Consider the following 21,151-nt stretch of genomic DNA (forward strand, 5'->3'; position numbering starts at 1 on the left):
TTCATTCCCCTCTACCCAACTCCAAAATCACCCAACCACCTAACGATCCCTCCTCCGCCACTGCCACCGCCACACCATGTCATCCACCCCGTCGACCACCACCCCTCCCCGCCTCTTCTACCACCCCGCCTTCTGGTGCCACTCCTGCGACATGAGCATCGGCCTTCCGCCCTCTCCCACACCCACCGCCCTTCTCTGCCCGCACTGCCATCGTGACTCCCTCGAACAGATGGATTTGGAAGATTCTCTTGCCCCACCTTCCCCCGCCTCCCGAAACCCCTTCTCCATGGACCCCAACAACGCCACCTCCTTGACCTTAACCCCTTCCGATGACAATTTCCTTCTCAACAGCCCCTACCTCCACCGCCTCATCCACCACCTTACCACCACCGCTGCTGACGTCGAGAACCCACGTTCGAACCCCGCCCCGAAAACGTCCATCGATTCATTAGAGGAAATCACGATTACCCTCGACAATGACCCTACTTTGCTTTGCCCGGTATGCAAGGACCCGTTTGTTATAAACTCTGTCGCGAAATTGATGCCTTGCAAACACTCGTATCATTCAGAGTGCATCGTTCCGTGGCTTGAGATAAATAACTCTTGCCCCGTGTGCCGGTATAAGCTACCCACATGCCAGGAGAAAGGAGCGGAGATCGGTAGGGAGGATGTGCGGTTTATGAGGCTTGAGGAATTTGTAGATGACGAGGTGGATTTATATGGGTTTAGGAATACGCTTCGGCATATTGTGAGAAGGCAGGGGTGGAGTGAGGAGGGAAACGTTGGCAGTGGGAGCGAGGAGAATTTGTTCTCGCCGACACAGGTTGGGGCGGTGGAGAGAGGAGATGAGGTTTTAGAGAGGGAAAATAGTGTGGAGACAGTGTCGAGTTGGCCAAGGTGGCAAGTGGATGAGGATGGGGGAGGGAATGGTGATGGCGGTGCATCTGCAAGAACTTGAAGTTCAATCGGAGCTTCTATTTGATGTCATTATGTTCCGGCATAGATTAGCGGTACAATATGCTTCTTCTTTTGATTTTCGCCAATATGTTGTTTTGCCTGAGATGTTTTGTTCACAGTTTTGGTAAGATATTAATTAATATTTAGGTGTCAATAAAAGGAGTTATCAGAATCTTTCAGAATCAATTCATCCTCACGGTTGTGAGGTGCAATGCATAAGAATGGATTAAATTGTGATGTAGATTGTAGCCATTGTTTTTAGTTTACAGCACATAGTGCTAATCAGTGATATAATAGCTCCGAATGATGAAGATAAAGGAGCAAACTAAATAAGATTGTTTGCATGTACAAGAACTTAGGAGAGTAGTCTTCACTAGATGTTCAAGGCACAATTAAGTTGGATTATGGTGGCCAGCTATGATTTAAACACATTAGGTCCTGGTATTTGGAAATCCGTTGAAAACAGTGGGAAGATTATGTTGGATTGCATAGTGAAATTTGAAATACATAGGTGTGCAATTGGGTGTGAGGAGATTTCAAATCATAGTATTTGAAGTACATAGATTTCAAATAACTAGACTGAGGAGTGGATTAAATCAAATAAAGAAAGTATTGGACCAATTGTGCCAATAGTATATGATGGTTTTGAAATCAAATCCCCTCATCTAAATGCACCGTAGAACTTAAGTTGACCGTACATGATGGATTTGAGTTGCGAGTTTGACATAAAATCATTCTAAATTGTAAATCCTCGTGCCAAAATTTAGTGGTGGCGATGGTGAGGGTTTACATGAATGCTTCCACTCCCTTCTAATCTTTCTCAATTATTTGTGTGAACAATGTTAAAATGAGTTGATTTGAAGTTGTTTATGTCTTCATGTTTTGGATACCGAAATGTCTCATGTAATGCCATACGTTTGATCTATTGACTGCTTGGACTATTTGTCAGCAGTTGTCACTCGTAGTTATAAACTAAATACCTATTACCCCTCACTAATTGTCACTAACCAGAAAGATATTGGTCAGGGCACTAGGGTTGTGAAATGTTCCCTTTTTTCTGCCGCCTGAATTACACAGCTGGGACTAGAAATATTAGTTTGGTGTTATGAGCCTGTCTTTGGAACTTGATAAACTAATTGTGGTAATTGCACGCTGGCTATGACTATTTTTATATTTTCATCGTAGTTGATACATATTTCTTTGGGTGGCCGGTATATGCTTTCTTGACGAGATCAGAGAGTATCATATCTACACCACTATCTATCTGGGAATAAGTGAGTGAGAGTCAATATGGTCTCATTTGTGATGAGGTCTCTCTGCTTCGTTTTCTCAAATCTCCCATTCTTTCTCGATAACGTTTTCAACCATATTGTCTTTCTAAAATTTAGATGTATCGGCACTATAATTTAAAAGAACATGAAGTAGTGAGGGCTCATATTCTTGGACAGCATAATTAGAACCTAACACATGCGCTGTGTTTTCTGGCGAAAAATGAAATAGCTATTGTGGTTTCTTGTTGTTTTCTATTTGGTTTGGGGTGTCAATAGGGAATAGCATATGAAATTACTCATACCTGAAAAAAAATCACTTTCATTTTGTTTTCAGGTAATGTACATCTTTTAAAGCGGCCTGAGGTATCCCATCACCAATAATGGTCTTGTGAAGTGTGTGGATGACTGTTCTGTTTAGTGACCTAAAATTGTGGATCTTGCCTTCTCTCATCTCCCTTTCCCTCCACTGTACTTTTTCGTGTAGCATGAAGAGTAAATAATTCTTGTAATTGCATTCGAAAACTTTGTGCTGCAAATTTTGGTCATAATTAATAACCAAAAATGTTTGATGCCTCTCGACATTCTGCACTGTTGACCTATCTTCAGTAATTTACCCTGCAGTTGCACTGCATTTTCCTGCCTTAAAAGTCAAAACCCGGCCAAGTGTACATGCACACTTTGTGAAACTATTTTTAATATAATAATTTTATAGCAACACCGCTCCAATTTCAGGATAGTTTAAAATTTAAATATGGCACGTTAATTATCAGAGATTCATTTTAACATCTTTCATAAAATTAATAGCTACATATATTTACTTTTAATTTTAATTTTTTATTTGAATTAATTTTTATTTTCTATTATCTATCCTGACCTATGTTAATAGGGCAAATTTGTTTTAAATCTCCAAATTTAAACTTAACTTTGCAAGAAAAAAATATATTTTTATACTCTTTGATTCACAAAAAAATGTTTCACACTCCTTGGGTGGGTTCAAATGTTTTTTCTCAATTGAAAATTGGTAAAACATGTTGAAACTATATTATTAATATACATGATATTTGAATATAAAATTAATATATATTTTTGAGTATTTAATATGTATAACAAATATTAACATTAATGATATATTTGTCTTTTAGCTGATGAAAATTAGTATAAAATAATAAAAATATCATATTCGAGTACCAACTGTTTAATACTTAAATATGTATTACAAGTGTTGATATTAATAAAAAATTTATACTCAAAATATTATTTATTATGCTAGATTTAAACCAATTTGATGCTCAAATATCTTAAATATATATCTTATATATATTTTTATATATAAAAAATAAGGCTATTATAAAAAATTGCTTTTAATGTTAAAAACATTAATATGTTTTACATAGTTTAATTTATTTTAAAAAAATCCATTATCACTTGATTTAAGAGGTTACACTACTCTGGAATCGCCAGCCGTTGATCATCATCAAGGAAGGCCTTGCGCATACCTTTACTCGTTCGTTCGTCCATACCTCACACGATTTGGCCAATATAGTACTCATTTCAGTCACTTCTCTTGCTTTTTCGTCATTGTCCAGCCTATTACTTTACTTTCTGGATTAAATTGTCATTTATTTTTAATTTTAGTCGCTATTTCGATGTGTTGAACGTTGAATTTCTTCACCTTTCGGGTAAGCATCTGGTCGAATTTTTAGTTGTTCGTATTCGTTGAGCTGATCTTCTGATCGTATTGGTAAATCCCATGTTTTTGAAACTAAGGTTTAGAAGCTTCACATGGTTATTTTGCTCTAATATCTTATTCTTTTAGTCACATTGCAGATTGCTTTATAATTTGAAGTAGCGGCATTTGAATTTCATCACTTTTCGAGGTATCATGTGGAATTTTCAGGCTAATAGTTTCAAATTTTTATGTTTGGTCCGCTGATCTGCTGAAATATTTCTGAACATTCTTATTCCAAAATGAATATTTAGAAGCTTTACCGTGGTTCATGCGTTGTAATATCTGCTCAGATGTGGTGATTTATTATTTGTTTTTTTAGTCAGTGTCGGACAGTTTTATGTTTAATATCTTCTATTTCTATCTTTTGCTCGGTTCATCTTATGAAAACCTATGTAAATTCAATTTTCACAATGAATCTTTGAAGCTTTATAGTGGTCTGTTTGAAATTATATGTGCTAGTTTTGAGCCATTTTTGTGTAAAGTAATTGATTCTTTTGGTAATAACTTATCTGATGCAGTACAATTTTGGTGTCGGTGTGCAATGGTGTTCTATAAAAGCATTTCTCTATTATCCAGGCTGCATTCACGAACCGTAAGTGCTTTCAGAGACTTGGCTGTTGTCTATATTTTTTTTTGCAGTTGTGTTCATGCACGAAGTACAGAAGATGTGGTGGAATGATTGATTTTATATGATAAAATTGATGTGTTTATATGTCGTATAAACAACAGATTCAGCAGCCAGGTCTCAGCGCTTCTGTTCGCTGGCTTCAAGTCCAAACCTCCTCTGATGTTGTAAGCATTCTGTTAGAAATCAGTTATTTAATTTGTAGTTCCCCCTTGGATCAGTGAACATGAGATGATCTTCTGTAGTGGATATTTTATTGATTTGTCACAGATATCAGTCATTTTTTGGCTGCTCAGTGGCATTCAGGCATCTGTTGCTTCAATTTCAGCAGTAGAATTATAAGAAACAATTTAGGATAAAATAAAAATTTAATTTGTTTCTTATAATCTATTGTGGTCATATGTGATTTGAAGCTTTTATTTGCTAATGTAAGAAAGAAAAGATTAAAATTTGAATTTGTTTTTTCCTATGCTTACTATGCCCAATAGGTATAATTAGGAGGAAAAGGGCAGGTTTTTAAGTGGATATATTATGGAGCTCATTTATCTATAGCTCAACATGTACAGTCAAGAGCCATGATGATATTGTGAATCCTCGGTGTTTAAAACTGTTGATGTATAGATCATTTCCTTGCTAGGAAGAATCCTAGAGTGATTTGGGGATGTTAGTCAATGTGGGTTACTTTTTAAGATGATAAATTCTTCCAAACTAGTGGTATGATATGAACACTGGAATAGAAATAGCGCTACTGCAGAGGGAAAGACCATGCCTAAAATTTGGTGTTATGTGATCCGGGGTGAAACTGGGCTTAAAAGTAGTCGGGAATTGCATAATATTATTTTGAGTTCCACTCATTACCAAGAGTTTTAGTTCTCGCCTTGTTTTGTTTTCATGTTGAAAACTAAATTAATTGGTGGTACTCATGCTATTTTTGCTATCGAATTTTTCTAGGATCTCCATTCTCAGCTGAAGGAGTTGATTCCAGAGCAGCAGGTACTTTTACCAGTAGTATGTTAATTAAGATAACTGAAAACGGATGGACAGATATCTGACCATGCACTTGCACACTTGTTTGATAGTTTTCTTTTTTATTTGATGAATTGGTCAAACTACCGATGTCTGATGTCTGAAGGGATTTTGGTGTGATGATGTTAACTGTACCCTCCATTTCCACAGGAACGCCTAAAAAAACTTAAGTCTGAACACGGAAAGGTTCATCTGGGAAACATCACAGTTGATATGGTCTGTCTGTTTGTTGCAGTTATTTTCTCCTCCAGTTATTTAATGGTGATAGCGAAGTTGACAGCATGTAAAAATTGAGTTGTTTGTAAATTTACAAAGGTACTTGGTGGGATGAGGGGAATGACTGGATTATTGTGGGAAACCTCGTTGCTTGACCCAGAAGAGGTAAATTACTGACTTGATTTAAGATTGTAAAATATCCATGCAGTTCTAGATATGTAAGGATCGTGGCTTGCAGAATTAGTAACTCCTTGTGAAGTAGGTTGTTTACTGTTTAATTGCAAATGTGTATTACTGTTCAAACTATTCATTCAGGGAATTCGTTTTCGGGGTTTGTCTATTCCTGAATGTCAAAAGTTGTTACCTGCTGCAAAGCCTGGTGGAGAACCATTGCCTGAGGGTCTCTTCTGGCTACTTTTAACAGGGAAGGTTGGCTGCTAAACTCTCTCGGTGCATTTTTTTTTATCTCTGTTATATTTTCCTGGAAAGTACAAGTATTTTCTACTTAATTTGTATGTTGAGTTAGCTACTAGTTTCGTTTTCTCGACTGCTTAGAAGTTGGTTTGCTGTTGACGTTCTGATTGACTTGTTGTGCTTTTCTGTTTCCTCTATGCTCTTTTGATATGTTTAAAAGTTAATCAATTTGTTTCTTTCCTAACCTCATTTAGGTTCCAACAGAAGAACAAGTGAGTTTGCTGTCAAAGGATCTGAGAAGTCGTGCTATTGTCCCAGGTTCCTAAATCCACAAATTTACCTCAAACTGCTTATCCTATGATTTCACATAAGACAGGATTCAAACAAACCTCCCTTTTGTATGCATCAAACTCTAAAATCCGTTTATGATGTGAGATGCCTAATCATTTCATTAAATCCAATCAAATTTTTTGTTTATGCAAATTGATTTTTCAATGAGAAGAAAGCTCCTTCACTTAATATGTTGTGTTATTTTTATTCACCGTATTCTTTTTTTGTCTTTGAAGTTTTCGTGTCTGTTTTCATGCAAGTTTATCGTGTTTATATGTGCCAGGAAAATTATTCCATCTTTGAATTCTCATACTTGATTGCAGATCATGTGTACAAAACTATTGACACCTTACCCATTACTGCTCATCCGATGACTCAGTTTGCAACTGGTGTCATGGCTCTTCAGGTGGATTGATGAATTGCTGTATTTATTTGGGTCATTTATTTGGCAATGAGTGATGTTTCATAGCTGGTCTTGATAGCCNTTTTTTTTTTTTTTTTTTTTTTTTTGATTTGGTAATACTGATAATAGTTCTAACTGAGAGAGCGAAAGAAAAGTAGCAGGTTTGTTGTAAAGTAGCTGGTCTGGAGTTTCCTTAAGGGAGTAATGAGACACTCGGATATGTATGATACATAATTCCTGTCTTGTAGTGATGTATGAGTACAGAAAGTATTTAGCAGTGATTTCTTGGATAAACTTTAATTCTTGATTAAATGCTGATTGTTTCTTCTTCCATTAACAAGATGGCTCATAGATTTAGTGTTTTAATGCTCTCTATTGGGCTTGTTCTGTATGATGTGTTTTAAATCATATATTTTTTTTAATTTCAATCTATTTTAATTGAGTACAACTTATGATTATATTTCTTGATTATGTCGCATCAATTATGGAAACATTTCGTGATGCTTGATTTTATTTAAGAAGTTATTGACTGAAAATTCACTTTCACATTCTTCATGAAGGTTCAAAGTGAATTTCAGAAGGCATATGAGAAAGGGATCCACAAATCTAAGTGAGTTTTTTCCTAAGATTTTGTGTTCCTATTTTAGCTTCATTTTGTATTCTGATGCTACTGGTTTGACCATCAGGTATTGGGAACCAGCATTTGAGGACTCCCTTAGTTTGATTGCTCAAGTTCCCCTTGTAGCTTCATATGTCTACCGCAGGTTTGGCAGTTGGAACTTAACCTGGGGTGATTGAACTCATTAATCTAGATCAATTTTTTTGGGGTAATTGTATGCTTCATTCATGTAAATGTTTGAAATTATAAGGATGTATAAGAATGGAGAAGTTATACCAATGGATGACTCCCTTGACTATGGTGGAAATTTCGCCCACATGTTAGGCTTTGATGATCCGGCCATGCTAGAGCTTATGAGGCTTTATGTCACCATTCATAGGTGTGTTAAGTGATTTATACCCTGACATGCATTTTTGCATAGTGATTCTGAATCAGCTTACAATTACATACAACAATATTTGTTTTGTTCAGTGATCATGAAGGTGGGAATGTTAGTGCCCATACTGGTCATCTGGTTAGTGGTTTTCGCTACCTATGATTCATATGTAAATGATTTTAGCGAACTCATGATATTTTCAATCCTTTTCTGACATTTAGGACTTAAATTTGGTGCAATTACCTTTGTGCCCTTGAATTTGTTTACTGCTCGATAAATTATCTTATCATTGCAGGTTGCGAGTGCCCTCTCAGATCCATATCTATCATTTGCTGCTGCATTAAATGGTCTAGCTGGTCCACTTCATGGCTTGGCTAATCAGGTGCTAAAATGTTTCTGTTCCCATGCATATCTTTTCTTTTTGTGGGTGCGGCATGCATTGCTTAATTGTCAGTTATGATGGTGAAGTGATCTATGCACTTCATTAAATTCTTCTTGCGATGATTTTGTAAAGAGAGACTTCTAAAAAAAAAAATTCTGCTTGCTGTCTGACCATCAAATTGATTTGAATACATTACGTATTAATTATGAAACTGATTTGTCCAACTGAATTTTAACCTTTGTTTCTATTGGTGCCTAAAAGGATCAATACCATCAAAGAACAATTATAGATAATGTAAAAGTTGGACTTACGGTGATGCTGTGCTATGTTGACTTCTGCTTGTTAACTAGTCAGTCTTTATCTCGTAGAATTTTAGGAGGCAGACTCCAGAAACATGTTGTCTTATTACAATTGGTTTCTCCTTTTACTCTAAAATGTTTATACATCAGTACAGTTGAACTTAGAAAGCATTGTCCTTTTTCAAAGACTAAGTTTGTTTCTCCTTCTATTATGGGCATGGGTAAAACGTAGATAATATTTTCTTGTATATAAAAACTTAAAAATTGCATTTCTTAAAAATTGTCAACATTGTGGACTCCTTTTTTCTGGTAGCAAGCAGAGTTTCTTATATCTCATTGGCTGCTCTCTTTGGTTATTGCAGGAGGTGTTAATATGGATTAAATCTGTCGTAGAAGAGTGTGGGGAGAATGTTAGCAAAGAAAATTTGAAAGACTATGTATGGAAAACATTGAACAGTGGCAAGGTAGTGTGTGAATACTCTTGAAATTGTTAATCTCGTTTTCTGTGAGAATGCGCATTCTAGCAAGCTTCCTGTTTGTCAGAAATTGCTTCGTATTTTATAACTAAATGTAGATCCGTTTTATCTTGAATTTCTTTTCATTCGTCATTGTTGTTTACTTGAATTAAAAATAGCTGAAATTTCCCATCTGTAGACACGTTTTTTCTTTACCTTGCCATTTTAGCTCAAAAGTAGCTGAAGCTCGAGTGATCTTATTTATGAATTACTAACAGAATCTCCATTATTAGCCTTTGCAGTGACGAACTTGAATTTTCTAAGGGAAAAAATTCTTTCATTTGAACTCTTATTACCTTGACTGTTTGGGGGAAGAGAAATACGATATACAAACCTTATCCTATCTTATCTCGATTAAAATCAACATGATGTACTATTAACAAAAATTGAAACCAGCGTTGAAGCTGGTCAAATAGTCTTGTAAACCAAAGGAGTCTCCTGTCTTAGTTTTAAACACATGTAAGTGAAACATATACACCTATGTACAGTGAAAACTTTAGTGTGCCTTTTTTCCTCGCGGTTTAAGAATTTCACGGGTCTTTTGTTCCTTAATACTAAGTTCTATTTCGAATTTCATCATACCTGCGGTGCTTATTTTGTTTATCATTTTTTGGCTTCTTTCTTTTATATCTGCTCTATTTTGGGTGGACGGTAGCAGCGAGCTGGAGAGCAAATAATATAGGAATGATGAAAAAGCTTCGATCTCCTAATTTTATTATCTTTAATGTGACTTTCTCATCTCATATTGATATTGAAGGTTGTTCCTGGATTTGGGCACGGAGTTCTACGCAAGACAGATCCAAGATACACATGCCAGAGAGAATTTGCTCTGAAGCACTTACCTGATGATCCACTATTTAAACTGGTTTATCTTTAGGCTTAAAAACATATAGTTGTCTTTTGAGGCTCGAAATTGTTCGTTCTTTTGAGTAACCTTCATTTATTTACAATGTAGGTTTCACATCTTTATGAAGTAGTGCCCCCTATACTGTTGGAGCTAGGCAAGGTAAGTGGTGACTATTCTGCAATAGGAAATTTCTTGTATGCAGTGATAACCATCTGGGCATGTGATTGAGTTTCTTTATATAACCTCAAAATAGATTAGAAGTCAAATTAATTACAGCTGATGAAGTAGAGTTTCAACTTGAACGGATTACAACAACTTGAACGGATTACAATATCAAAATTAGGTCCCGTTGATTCAAGTAAAAAGGTGATTCCTGTCTAAAACGGTGGAAGTTGCAACATGATGAATTGTGAAAACCAACTCTTTTCTATTTTTCACTTTTCATTACAAAACTAGGCCAATCTCCTGTTCACATGTTCATCTTGTCAGGTTATTCGTGTGGACTTGGTTTTGAACACAACCTCTATTCCATCTCACAGCGCTGCAAAATGACTATATTTATGTTTAATACTCGATGTAACTCTGGAATAGTTTGCTCGTTCTTGCATTATAAGGTTGAACCATACTCTGAACGAACCTCTCAGTTTTGCGGGCCTTGTCCTGATGTTCACCTTTCTCTCATCCGACTTTTGTAGGTAAAAAATCCTTGGCCCAATGTAGACGCCCATAGTGGAGTGTTACTTAATTATTATGGCCTAACGGAAGCAAGGTACAAATGTCATATTCTCCGATAAAGAATAACTCTCTATCCTTATCCGTTTTAATAATTACCCAAAGTAAAAAAAGAGACGGATTATCCATGTAACCATCTTTCTATTATGACAGATATTACACCGTTCTCTTTGGTGTGTCAAGAGCTATTGGCATTTGTGCACAGGTTCTGTTTCCATATCAGTCTTCTTCTTATTAGTATTTCTTTATATTCCATGTGAAAATTAAACTGAGATTGTTTTTATTACTGTTTTATGTTGTTTAGCTTATATGGGATCGAGCCCTGGGATTGCCCCTAGAGAGGCCGAAGAGTGTTACTATGGAATGGATTGAAAGTTACTCCAAGAAAGCAGCTTCTGCTTGAAGTTTTACAGAACTATGCGGAATTAGAACAATTCTAATAATGAATGCTTGGGAAAAGCATATTTTTTTGTCGGAAATGTAACAGGTTATTTCTGTGTACTTTGTACACAACCTTAAGAACGTTAATTCTGTTCGCATAATCATATAAACGATAGAGCATACTTGAACTCTTAATTTAACCAACTCGATATCAAAAGTAATATACTGAGATTCGACATTTCTGTATGAGTATCCTCGACACAACTTGCAAGGGAGGAATTAATCCATTGCCATAGGATCAATTGCTACGCAGAACCTTTCCCTTGGCCCTCGTTAATGTTTTCTTCTCCGATCGTGGAAGTAAAATTACGCCTTTCATCAGATGTTGCAGTAATAACTGGAATCCAAACATCTGCTGTGCTGCTTAAGAGATTCTTGACTTGTGGGTCTGAAGCCAATGCTGAGGATATCATCTCATCCACGTCGTCTAGTTTCGCTGATAATTTGTCCAACTCCTCTGCCATCTCCATCTGAATGGACAAGATAGTAAATCCCAGATTGAATAACGACTATCACGTGCCTTCTTCCTGATTGGTTAATGATTCTACCTAGAAAATATTAAGGTGGATAGGAAAAATGACCGAGTTAAAATTTCACACGCATATATAAGAGAAAAGAACACGTGAGATGCGAAAAATAGATTCCAAAGGGAAAGAGAGGGCCTGATTTGGATTCGTCGGAAACTACTGAAGCTGACTTAAGTTAACTGGAGATGGATTAGTGTTTTTAATTACAAACAGAGCACAATACATAAGATTGATAAGAATAATGGACCTATTTCTATACGTAAACAAGTTCCTTGAAAAGTTCAAGAAGCCATAAAACTCATTTCAACTTCATTTTGCAAACCAAATCCATAAACTAAGTTTGCATCACATGTCATGCATGGAAGACAACTAAAACTTTGATCGTTTCAAATTTTCTGTAACGCAAGGATATCAGTTACATTGACTGCATATTTGGGACGAGTCTCATATCTTAAAGGGACATGGCACCATCAGACATACATGGAAGCCCACACAACATGCTCTACTCTAGCTTTACGCCAATTTGGAAACCAGTAATCACAACATAATTCCCAATTAAATCAGTCTTGCATAGCAATTCAGTCGTATGCGATGTCTTGTTTTAAGCTCCCTGTGTTTCTTTGTCAGAGAATAGAGCAGATTTTTGCCTAATTCTGGTGGAATGATACTGCTGGGAAAAAAGATATGCATTGGGCGAGATGGGATAAACTTTGTAAGTCTAAATCAGCGGGAGGGCTTGGCTTTCAAAATCTCATTGCTTTCGACAAAATCTTAAACAAGTGTGGCGAATTATTCAATCGCCCAATTCACTTATGGCTAGGGTACTTAAAGGAAGATACTTTCGGCATAAAGACATTATGGATGCGGAGGTAGAATTCAATCCTTCTTAATTATATTTGGAGATATTTGATTTGGGGTAGAAATTTATTGAAGAAAGGCTTGTGTTGGAGAGTGGGGAATGGTCAAACCATTAAAGCTTTCCGGGACCCTTGGGTTCCAGGGACATCAATGTTCAAAAGCTGCCTATAATTGTATTCAGGACAGGAGACATCAGTGGCTAGGTTCATTAAGGATAGGGGAGCGCGGAATGAACAGGAACTAAGGCTAAATTTTCCCATGCATGGAGTGGAAGGAATCCTTGATATCCCTTTGACCCGAAGGGGAAGTATTGATACTAGATTTTAGGTTGGAAGCAAGGATGGAAGTATTCTGTCAAGGCAGGGTATTTTGTGGAGAATAATTGTGCAGCCCCCCAACATCTCAATCATCACAGCGTCTACGTTCTTGGAGGCAACTAATACCGCCTAAGGTATGTATTGTTTGGTGGCGTGCCTCTTGGAATGATTTGACTACTTCTATGAACTCATTGCAACATCATGTTCCATCAAGGGCATTTGTGATCTATGTAAGATTAATTTCTCTTCCACTAGTCATGCATTTTGGTTTTGCCGGTTCTGCGTTGTGTGTGGAAAAAGACAATTTTCTGGGTCCATTTGAAGAAGTTGCGTGATTTACCGTTCCTTGATTGTGCATTAGCTTTGTCAAAATTGCTGAAAGTTGAAGATTTTGAGTTGTTGGTCATTTTTAGATGGGCTGTTTGGAATGAAACTTGCAAAAGAACCTATGATTCAGTAGGGAACATGACTACTTTCAATATTGATTGGGTGTATGCTTTGCTGGATTCGTTTCGCCATACCAATGCAGTTTGCTCAGTCAATCATAAGGTAACACAGTCGGCTTCGGAAAGTGTTTGGAAACCACCGATCCCAAACAATATGTTTGATGTTCTTCGACACAGATATAGCCCCAAACAATATGTTTGATGTTACAATATGTTTGATGTTCTTCGACACAGATATAGCCTTGGGGCAGTGGTGAGGGACTCAGTTGGCAAAGTTTGGGGTGCAGCAGCGACCTCAGTAGAGATTTGGGTTCGGTAAAAGGAGTGGATCGGAATTATCAGCGATTAGATTTGGCATGGATTTTTGTGTCAAATTTGACTTCAAAGATGTGTGTTTTTACCTATTCTTCTTAAGCAGTCAAGGCTATAAACGAAACAGACGAGGAGTTGGGATCTCTTGGGATTGTAGCAATGGATATTCGAGCACAAATGGAATCTGATATCTTCATTCAGTGCTGATCGCCATATCATCCGTGCCGTGGCCTTCATAATTTCTTCCATCCGATCACCACTTGTCTCAGTTCCCCCTCTCACCTTCTTCACTTTCATCTCGAATCTCCCTTCGCCGACACCCCGCAGTATAAATGCACCCCATGGAACACCACAAATTTCGCAGTGATACAACCACATATTCCTATCGATCACATGACCACATTAGTTACATTACATGAACCCAAGACCTGCTTGTTTTCAGGTAATTTGTACACCAACTTGAGTTCACGAGGATGGTTTTCGACGTGTCTAGCGTGAGGCAAGAAGCACGCGGACTGCATGTGAGGATCATATTCGATGGGGGTTGCTGAAGTGTCGCTTGTTTTGGTGCTCCATTGTTAATTAATTATAGGATTTCTTGAATCTTGATATTATATGAATATATGCGTGCATGTGATTAACATATATTAATGTTGTTATATATATGAATTTTGGAATTTGGATGGTGAAAATATGATTTCCTTGACTTTTAATTTTGTGATGGGATGAAGAAAGTTTGGTTAAATATGGAAATTTCCTACTAAAATACAATAAATTTGACCCATTGTTTAGAAGTTTGATTTATTGGGTGAAAAAAGATTAAATTTGAAAGTCAAGTTTTTAAGCTTATTGCTCGATACCATGTGATTGGGCATATTCCCATTTGACGCGCTTGGTCAGGTTACTTTATTCAAAAGTGTCTTGTTTTATTTTTATTTTCCCAAAAAAAAATTATTCTTGCAATTGAACATATTGTAGATCAGAGTTTACAAAAGATGAGGTTCACTTCGTACAATCGTTTCCGATTGTTTTTGTTTGCAAATTTTACATACATATCTAAGAATTTAACGAGGAACAATTTAGGAACAACTTGTGTTGAAAAATCTCATCGATCGATTAATACAGATGAAACAACATAAAATCAAAACAAAGACAACAAATAGAATCCCTCTTCCAAGAAAGGGAAGTAATTATTTGACATAAAGCATATATAGATAGCAGTTGTTGAAAAACCAAGAACAATGGAATCAAAAACGACAGAGATTGGAAATTGTTTGGGCATTGAGTTGAGCCATTTGCATTTGAAACTGAAGCTTCACCATCTGATCCTTCGCCTTTATACTTGCAAGCATCAATCTTTGTTCATCAGATAATCCCTCTAAATCTTCTTCTTCTTCTTCTTCTTCTTCTTTGGATTCATCCGGAGGCCCCTCAGCAGAGATCGCGCACACTAAATGAGTACGGAAATCGCATTCTTTACAACCGTAAAACCAGTACCCCTCTGTAAGGCAACAGTCGCAGACATCACACAGAACCATATTATCCCCGGAACCACCCTCCTCAGGTTTCTGTCTGGACGAGTATTCAACAGAAAGAGTGTGTTTATGCGCTTTCGAATCCACGGATTCAGCCAAGAAAGCGCATTTCACGTGGAGCCTGAAGTCTTCACATTTGTTGCAATGGAAGGAAAACCCATTGATCAGGTCACCACAAGCGTTGCAGTCGTAGTAAAGGCTGTGCTCTGGGGGATCCGAGAGGAGCGTGAGCTCGTGTTCCTGGTGGGATTTGTGTTCCGTATGGCGGGGTAGTTCAGAACACGATTTGTGGAGGAAGAACTCGCAATCGCGTTGGGAGCAAGTGTAGACCGGATCGGCTGGAATCAGGGCTTGCTCACAGCCTGAGCAGACATCATCAGCTTCATATTCATCATCTTTATGGAGTGCTGGAACAGAGAGTTTGAGGGGATGAGGGTGGCTGAAGTGCTTCTTCATTTGTTGCCAATGGCTGTGAGTGCACGCAGATCTGAAGATTCCCATGCATATATAAATAGATCATTCGTTGCCGATCGAGTTGACCTACAATATATAGCCTACAAATAAAGGAATATTATATATTGTTATAAAAATCAGTTTTTTACTCATTTATGATCGACAAAATAATTAAAAAGTTACGCGAAGAACAAAATTATTTTTCGATTATCAATTAGGATAAATGAAAAATTAATTGAGTTCATCGAATTAATAAAAAAGATTATGTATATATTATATAATATTATAATATATATAATAAAAACTAATAATAAAAAAGAGGTTGAAATCACACGGCAATTGTTTGTGGTTGAAGAGGTGCAATGGCCAAGTCAATGAATTAAGTGGAACATCGTATTTTTTCACGAAGATGTATGACTCTTGGTTAAGGTTTTTCGTTTTCAATAAATAAGATTTCATCCATTTGCATTCAAGACATCAATTTCTCTTCTTCTCCTTTTTCTGAAAGTTTAGTTATATATGCGAATTTTTAAGCTAACGCTTAAAATTCAAATTTTCAAGATATAAAATCTTGAGTTTTGATTTTCTAATCTTATATGCTTAAATTCGAACTTTGTAATTAAATTCGAGAGTTTGTCATTTATTTTTGAGTTTTTTAAACATTTGCCCTTAAATCTAAATTTTGCAAGATTTAAACTCTTGAAATTATATTTTTAAGTTCGCTTAGAATTTGAAATTGAAAAGTTTGGATACCATCTTGATAGCGTTCTAAACATTTTCAAGTTCGTGTGACTTTAAAATTTGTAGTTATGTATCTTGAGAAACAAATTACCAACAACCGTGAGCACCGGTGCAATATCGTTTTAAGAAAAAAAGTCAAACTCTTGACTTGACTATTTTTTCGTAACCATTTGATTAACCTATTTTTATCGCGAGATTTAAAAAAAAAAAAAAAAAAAGTATACTAGCAACATGTATAAGATTGGATTAGACACAATAATTATTTGTTTTGTTTTGTTCAGAAGACTNTTGTTGCATTATATCTTAATTCCTAGCCACCGAAGCTGCATAAAGTATGGAAAAAAATGTAATAATGAATCAAGGGGCCGCTTAGTATGTAGGACGAAATTATTACTGTAAAAATTATATGAGTGATACGTAATTTTTATGTAAGAATTTTTAGTGTTTGAGACTCTGTTTGGTTGGTTTATTGTGTTTAGGATAAGGGCAAAAACTTGTGTGAGATAAGGGCAAAAACTTGTGTGAGACGGTCTCACAAGTCGTATTTTGTGAAACGGATCTCTTATTTGGGTCATCCATGAAAAATTATTACTTTTTATACTAAAAGTATTACTTTTTTATTGTGAATATCGGTAGAGTTGACACGTTTCACAAATAAAGATTCGTGAAACCGTCTCACAAGAGACCTACTCTGAATTTTTAGTGTTTGAGACAAGATGATTTTGTGTTTGGTTGGTTTATCGTGTTTAGGATAAGAATGTGAACAAGTTATTTTATGCTCATAATACCACTCTTCTTTTTGCAACTCCCTTGTCTCGAAATCTCTCATGGATAGAATCACCCACCACTAGCAAGAAACCAACGATGACAGCAAAAAAAACCTGATCCTGATCAATATTCACTCCTAGATTCCACCGACCCAAAGCCTGAATTCTAGTCATTTTCATACGTGATGTTGACGAAACGCTGCCATTGAAGTTGTATGATGTTATATCATTACTCCTTATGAAAAATGATTAAAATTATATAATAAAAAAATCAAAAGATACATTGAAATTTCACTTCAAAATTGCATAATTTAACATATTGCCTCCTTGGTTAGTATTGACAGAGATTTGCAATTTGGAGTTCATTAATAAACTAAATCAACATGTTTTTTTTTTTAATATCGAAAAGTTTTGTCCTTTTTCTTGGACAAAGTCTATGAATTTCTTGGCAGATGACTAAGCAAATCTAAGTCGAAGGTGTGCAAGACTTGTTGAGAAATTATCCACAAAGAATTCGTATAATTTTTCACACATTTCATCTGTCACGACGTATTGTTGCATGCAGCCAATTATAAGATTGGTTATTGAGTTTTTAAAATTTTATTTGATTCATTGTTTGACATTTATCTCACTTATCAATTTATCAAGTATAAAAATTATAATAAATAAAGAAAGTAAGCGTTAAATTCGTTAAATACAAGGGAGATGGGTGCGAAAAAACCATTAGGTTGCTTTTGAATTATATTTGAGGATTTATATTTTATATAGTATTTGAAAGAATGATTAAAAATGAATTTATATTGACATAAATTTGAAATTCACAAAATAACTTGAAGATTTATAATCCATTGTCAGTAAATTTACCCAAACAAACCAATTGATTTATCATTATGTGCTTAAAATCCTTAGCTTCAAAGATTTCATTTGAAACCTCATGTTGCATTTGAATTAAAGAATTTTAATGGATTTGATTCTAAATCTGTTGTATCTATAATGTCACGATTCGACGATTGTTTTCACTGTACTCAACATGAGTCTTTTCACAACGTGCTAGTAATTATGTTTTCATTCGCATGCAACTTGTGAAAATTTTCAGGTTTCACTCATCTCAGAATTACCCCAAGTCAATTTATCCCAAAATTCGAGAACACTTAAATTTGGAATTTCGAAGTTTCGGGTTTCTGAAAAGAAATCTTGAATCCAAACATAAACTTAAGTTACATTTGGTCAAATGATTTGATTTGAGCAGAAATTTGATTATAAATGTAAAATGACAAATATTTTGAAAATATTTTAAATTTTTTATAATTATCATTACATCTAAATAGATTAAATAGATATACATTTGAAATCCAACAAACATACCTTAATCAACACAATCAAATATATTTAATATCTATATATTTGAAATAATTTTTATTATACAATATAAGAGAAGATACACTTCCTCGAATCAAGTGGACCCACCTCTTTTTGTTGTGGGATCCAAATCGAACGGATGAGGCGATTTCTTGATACTACTTTTTTTTTTTTTTTAGGAAACTCAAATAGTATAAATGCAATTTGGATTTTAATTAAAAAAAAAAAAAAAGTATTAGCTACCTTACCGCCTCCCTCGCAATTTCTCTTGAAAAGAAATTTTATCGAAACTCTACAGTTCAGTCACCAAACGGGCAAGAAATTGTATGTGGTTCTGTTCTTTTTCATCATCGTTTTGATTTTCTTTGTTTGATTTCTGGGCTTATAAACCCTGATCTTGTTGATTTAATTAATGTTCAATTTCGATTATTGGTTGTTGGGTTATTTCTTTTGCCAATTAAAGCAGGATTCTTGGTAGGAAACTCAAGGATTTACTGGGACGATGTCATGGATCTTGATCTTAACCAACAGTCGCCGGAATCACCATTACGTTTGGGGTCGTCGTTAAATGAACCGGAAATTTGTAATAGCAGAATAGGCGATAGAATTCGTTTTCTGCAGGCTGTGACCGGTCGTGCCATTCAACGGCGTCGGCATGACCAGCAACCAAGCGATCATGACATGGCTGAGAGAGGGAAATGTTGGAAAAGTGAGAGTTCCCATTTGGTGGCCAAGGCGTTGGAGATGGATGACGGGGCTAACAACGTTTGTGTGCCTGATGAGGAAGTATGTTTCTATGCTTGCAATATATGCTCGGAGACGGCGAGGAGTCCTGTGGTGACTTGCTGCGGACACCTTTTTTGCTGGGCTTGCTTTTATCATATGAATTACGTGGATTCGACGTCTAAGGAGTGCCCGGTCTGCGAGGGAGAGGTGTCGGACGAGTCGGTGATTCCCGTGTACGGGAATGGGGATGTTGCGTGCGAGTTGGAATCCAGTGTGAAGACCCCGCCGAGACCCAAAGCCAGGAGAGTGGAGAGTGTTAGGCAGCAGAGGCGTGGTTTGGATGACGTTCCTGTTGCGGAGGCGCTCAGGCGGATTAGGATTGGTATTGGTGCAATGGCGGAGTGAGTTAGGCCATCAGGCTCTCTCTATATCTTCCTTGCTTCCATTTTCATGTAATGAATGTTATAGAATTAGAAAATTGTTAAGAGACAGATTAAGTGGAGGATCTTACTCTTGTTTGTACTCTTCCGTTCTATACTCATACTATTTGCAGTCAAAGTTTTGGATTTGGATGCAGCACCAGCGGTACTCTTTTTACACGAGATTTCGATTCGTTGACAATTTTAAAATTTACATGACATTGTGTGAGGTCCAGATGATCAACTATCATCTCGTGTAAAAAAATTCAACACTTGATACTGTGTTTTCAGCCAAAACCAAATCCAAAAGTTTTGGATTGTTTAAATAAGGGCATAGCTGTGGAATTTATTAATTTATCCTCTGCTCATTTTTTCAAAGATATTTATTTATGGAGTACATATTGAGTCATATAATTTGGTGCACTCGTCCGATGTAATTTGGATTTTCTTGAAAAAATATGTTTTGGGTTGATGTGAAAGGTCATCCCAAGAAAATAGTGACGACTACAATTGGATCATATGAAGCAGATCTTTACCTGAATTCAACCCAACATATAACGTTTAATGTTTTCAACTATCAAAACCCAAACAATGTCAGCCCAAATTATTATTATTATTATTATTATTATTATTATTATTATAGCAAAATACTTATAAAAAAAAAACCTCAAAGTTTTCGAACGGATCGATCTATTCTCACCATCTCTGCCAAGTTTTGACCACGGGCCGTGGATTGTGTGACATCAAAAATAAATTAAAGCACAAGATCACTGCTACAATTGTTGCATATACAAGAGGACAGCACTTTCAATTATAACAATTTTCATAATTAAGATGATAATGTATAACCCTTTTTATTTAAAAACAATGAGATTTTATAAGTAATTTTTAAACGAATGGCACATTTTTTAATTATTAAAAACATCCCTAAATCTAGTATCTTTATTTCTTCTTTTTCTATCCTCTTTTCAGGGTAGTTCTAGGTCAAGTTATGCATGTAATTATTTTTTAGATCAAAACATTTATTTATTATTAAGTCATGAAACCATGTTCAACGCAGAAAATGTGATGCTTTTTGAATTATTATTTATATTAATTGCGATCAAAAGCCATTATTTTTCATTTTTAGAATAATAAAATAAAATAGAGAGTGAATGATGATGCGAGAAAGCATGAAAATCACGGTGTGCTAGACAATGATTTGGGCTTCTCTCACACATTTTTATGAAAGTTGATATATATATTGATGATCAAATGATTAACATTTGACCACATCATAGAGATAAAAATACTCCAGCTAAAGCATAGAATAATCCGATTTGGGGTAAGCTTGAGCTCCTCTTCGTTGCAATGAATGTTTGTGTTTGAGCTGGTGTATATTTTAAATATTTTTTAGTTGTATTTGTATCACTAATTGTAATCTATACTATTAAAGCAAAAATTTGTGTGAGGCGGTCTCACAGATCGTATTTTGTGAGACGGATATTTTATTTGGGTTATCCTGAAAAA

General features: G+C 35.8%; 4 protein-coding genes and 1 long non-coding RNA gene across 9 annotated transcripts; 4 read left to right on the forward strand and 1 right to left on the reverse strand.

Moving 5' to 3' along the window:
* The first annotated feature begins 151 nt into the window (after nt 1–151).
* LOC140974625 (probable E3 ubiquitin-protein ligase RHC2A) lies at nt 152–958 on the forward strand. Its single transcript, XM_073438177.1, has one exon. The coding sequence runs from the start codon at nt 152–154 to the stop codon at nt 956–958; it is 807 nt and encodes a 268-aa protein (XP_073294278.1).
* A 67-nt stretch (nt 959–1,025) lies between these two features.
* Nucleotides 1,026–2,801, forward strand: LOC140972830 (uncharacterized). The gene is made up of 2 exons (XR_012174544.1): nt 1,026–2,267; nt 2,563–2,801. It is a non-coding gene; the product is annotated as an uncharacterized lncRNA (long non-coding RNA).
* A 971-nt stretch (nt 2,802–3,772) lies between these two features.
* Nucleotides 3,773–11,309, forward strand: LOC140972831 (citrate synthase, mitochondrial-like). The gene is made up of 20 exons (XM_073435278.1): nt 3,773–3,907; nt 4,476–4,549; nt 4,687–4,749; nt 5,534–5,575; nt 5,759–5,824; nt 5,924–5,989; nt 6,140–6,253; nt 6,493–6,556; nt 6,892–6,974; nt 7,532–7,581; nt 7,658–7,735; nt 7,841–7,969; nt 8,062–8,104; nt 8,262–8,348; nt 9,010–9,111; nt 9,920–10,027; nt 10,118–10,168; nt 10,705–10,778; nt 10,895–10,946; nt 11,046–11,309. Exons 2-20 carry the CDS (start codon nt 4,499–4,501, stop codon nt 11,142–11,144), a joined length of 1,422 nt encoding a protein of 473 aa, XP_073291379.1. The 5' UTR covers nt 3,773–3,907; nt 4,476–4,498; the 3' UTR covers nt 11,145–11,309.
* A 3,411-nt stretch (nt 11,310–14,720) lies between these two features.
* On the reverse strand, nt 14,721–15,693 carry LOC140972024 (protein VACUOLELESS GAMETOPHYTES-like). Its single transcript, XM_073434499.1, has one exon. It carries the CDS (start codon nt 15,676–15,678, stop codon nt 14,890–14,892), a length of 789 nt encoding a protein of 262 aa, XP_073290600.1. The 5' UTR covers nt 15,679–15,693; the 3' UTR covers nt 14,721–14,889.
* Nucleotides 15,694–18,716: 3,023 nt separating this feature from the next.
* On the forward strand, nt 18,717–19,790 carry LOC140972025 (uncharacterized). Of its 5 annotated transcripts, none has more exons than XM_073434503.1 (2): nt 18,717–18,821; nt 18,976–19,790. In XM_073434503.1, exon 2 carries the CDS (start codon nt 19,005–19,007, stop codon nt 19,626–19,628), a length of 624 nt encoding a protein of 207 aa, XP_073290604.1. In that variant the 5' UTR covers nt 18,717–18,821; nt 18,976–19,004; the 3' UTR covers nt 19,629–19,790. The 5 variants fall into 5 exon arrangements, with proteins under 5 accessions (XP_073290604.1, XP_073290602.1, XP_073290605.1 ...); XM_073434501.1 differs by having other exon boundaries at nt 18,724–18,825; nt 18,964–19,790; XM_073434504.1 differs by having other exon boundaries at nt 18,724–18,821; nt 18,986–19,790.
* Nucleotides 19,791–21,151: the final 1,361 nt, after the last annotated feature.

This window comes from Primulina huaijiensis, chromosome 3 (assembly GCF_012295235.1).
Source record: "Primulina huaijiensis isolate GDHJ02 chromosome 3, ASM1229523v2, whole genome shotgun sequence".
NCBI classification, from domain to species: domain Eukaryota; kingdom Viridiplantae; phylum Streptophyta; class Magnoliopsida; order Lamiales; family Gesneriaceae; genus Primulina; species Primulina huaijiensis.

Coding starts and splice junctions, on each gene's coding strand:
- LOC140972831 (XM_073435278.1), top strand. CDS start 4,499: ATGGTGTTCTATAAAAGCATTTCTCTATTATCCAGGCTGCATTCACGA. Junction 5,825..5,923: donor GAAACATCACAGTTGATATG/GTCTGTCTGTTT, acceptor AAATTTACAAAG/GTACTTGGTGGGATGAGGGG. Junction 10,779..10,894: donor TATGGCCTAACGGAAGCAAG/GTACAAATGTCA, acceptor CTATTATGACAG/ATATTACACCGTTCTCTTTG.
- LOC140972024 (XM_073434499.1), bottom strand. CDS start 15,678: ATGGGAATCTTCAGATCTGCGTGCACTCACAGCCATTGGCAACAAATG.
- LOC140974625 (XM_073438177.1), top strand. CDS start 152: ATGAGCATCGGCCTTCCGCCCTCTCCCACACCCACCGCCCTTCTCTGC.
- LOC140972025 (XM_073434503.1), top strand. CDS start 19,005: ATGGATCTTGATCTTAACCAACAGTCGCCGGAATCACCATTACGTTTG.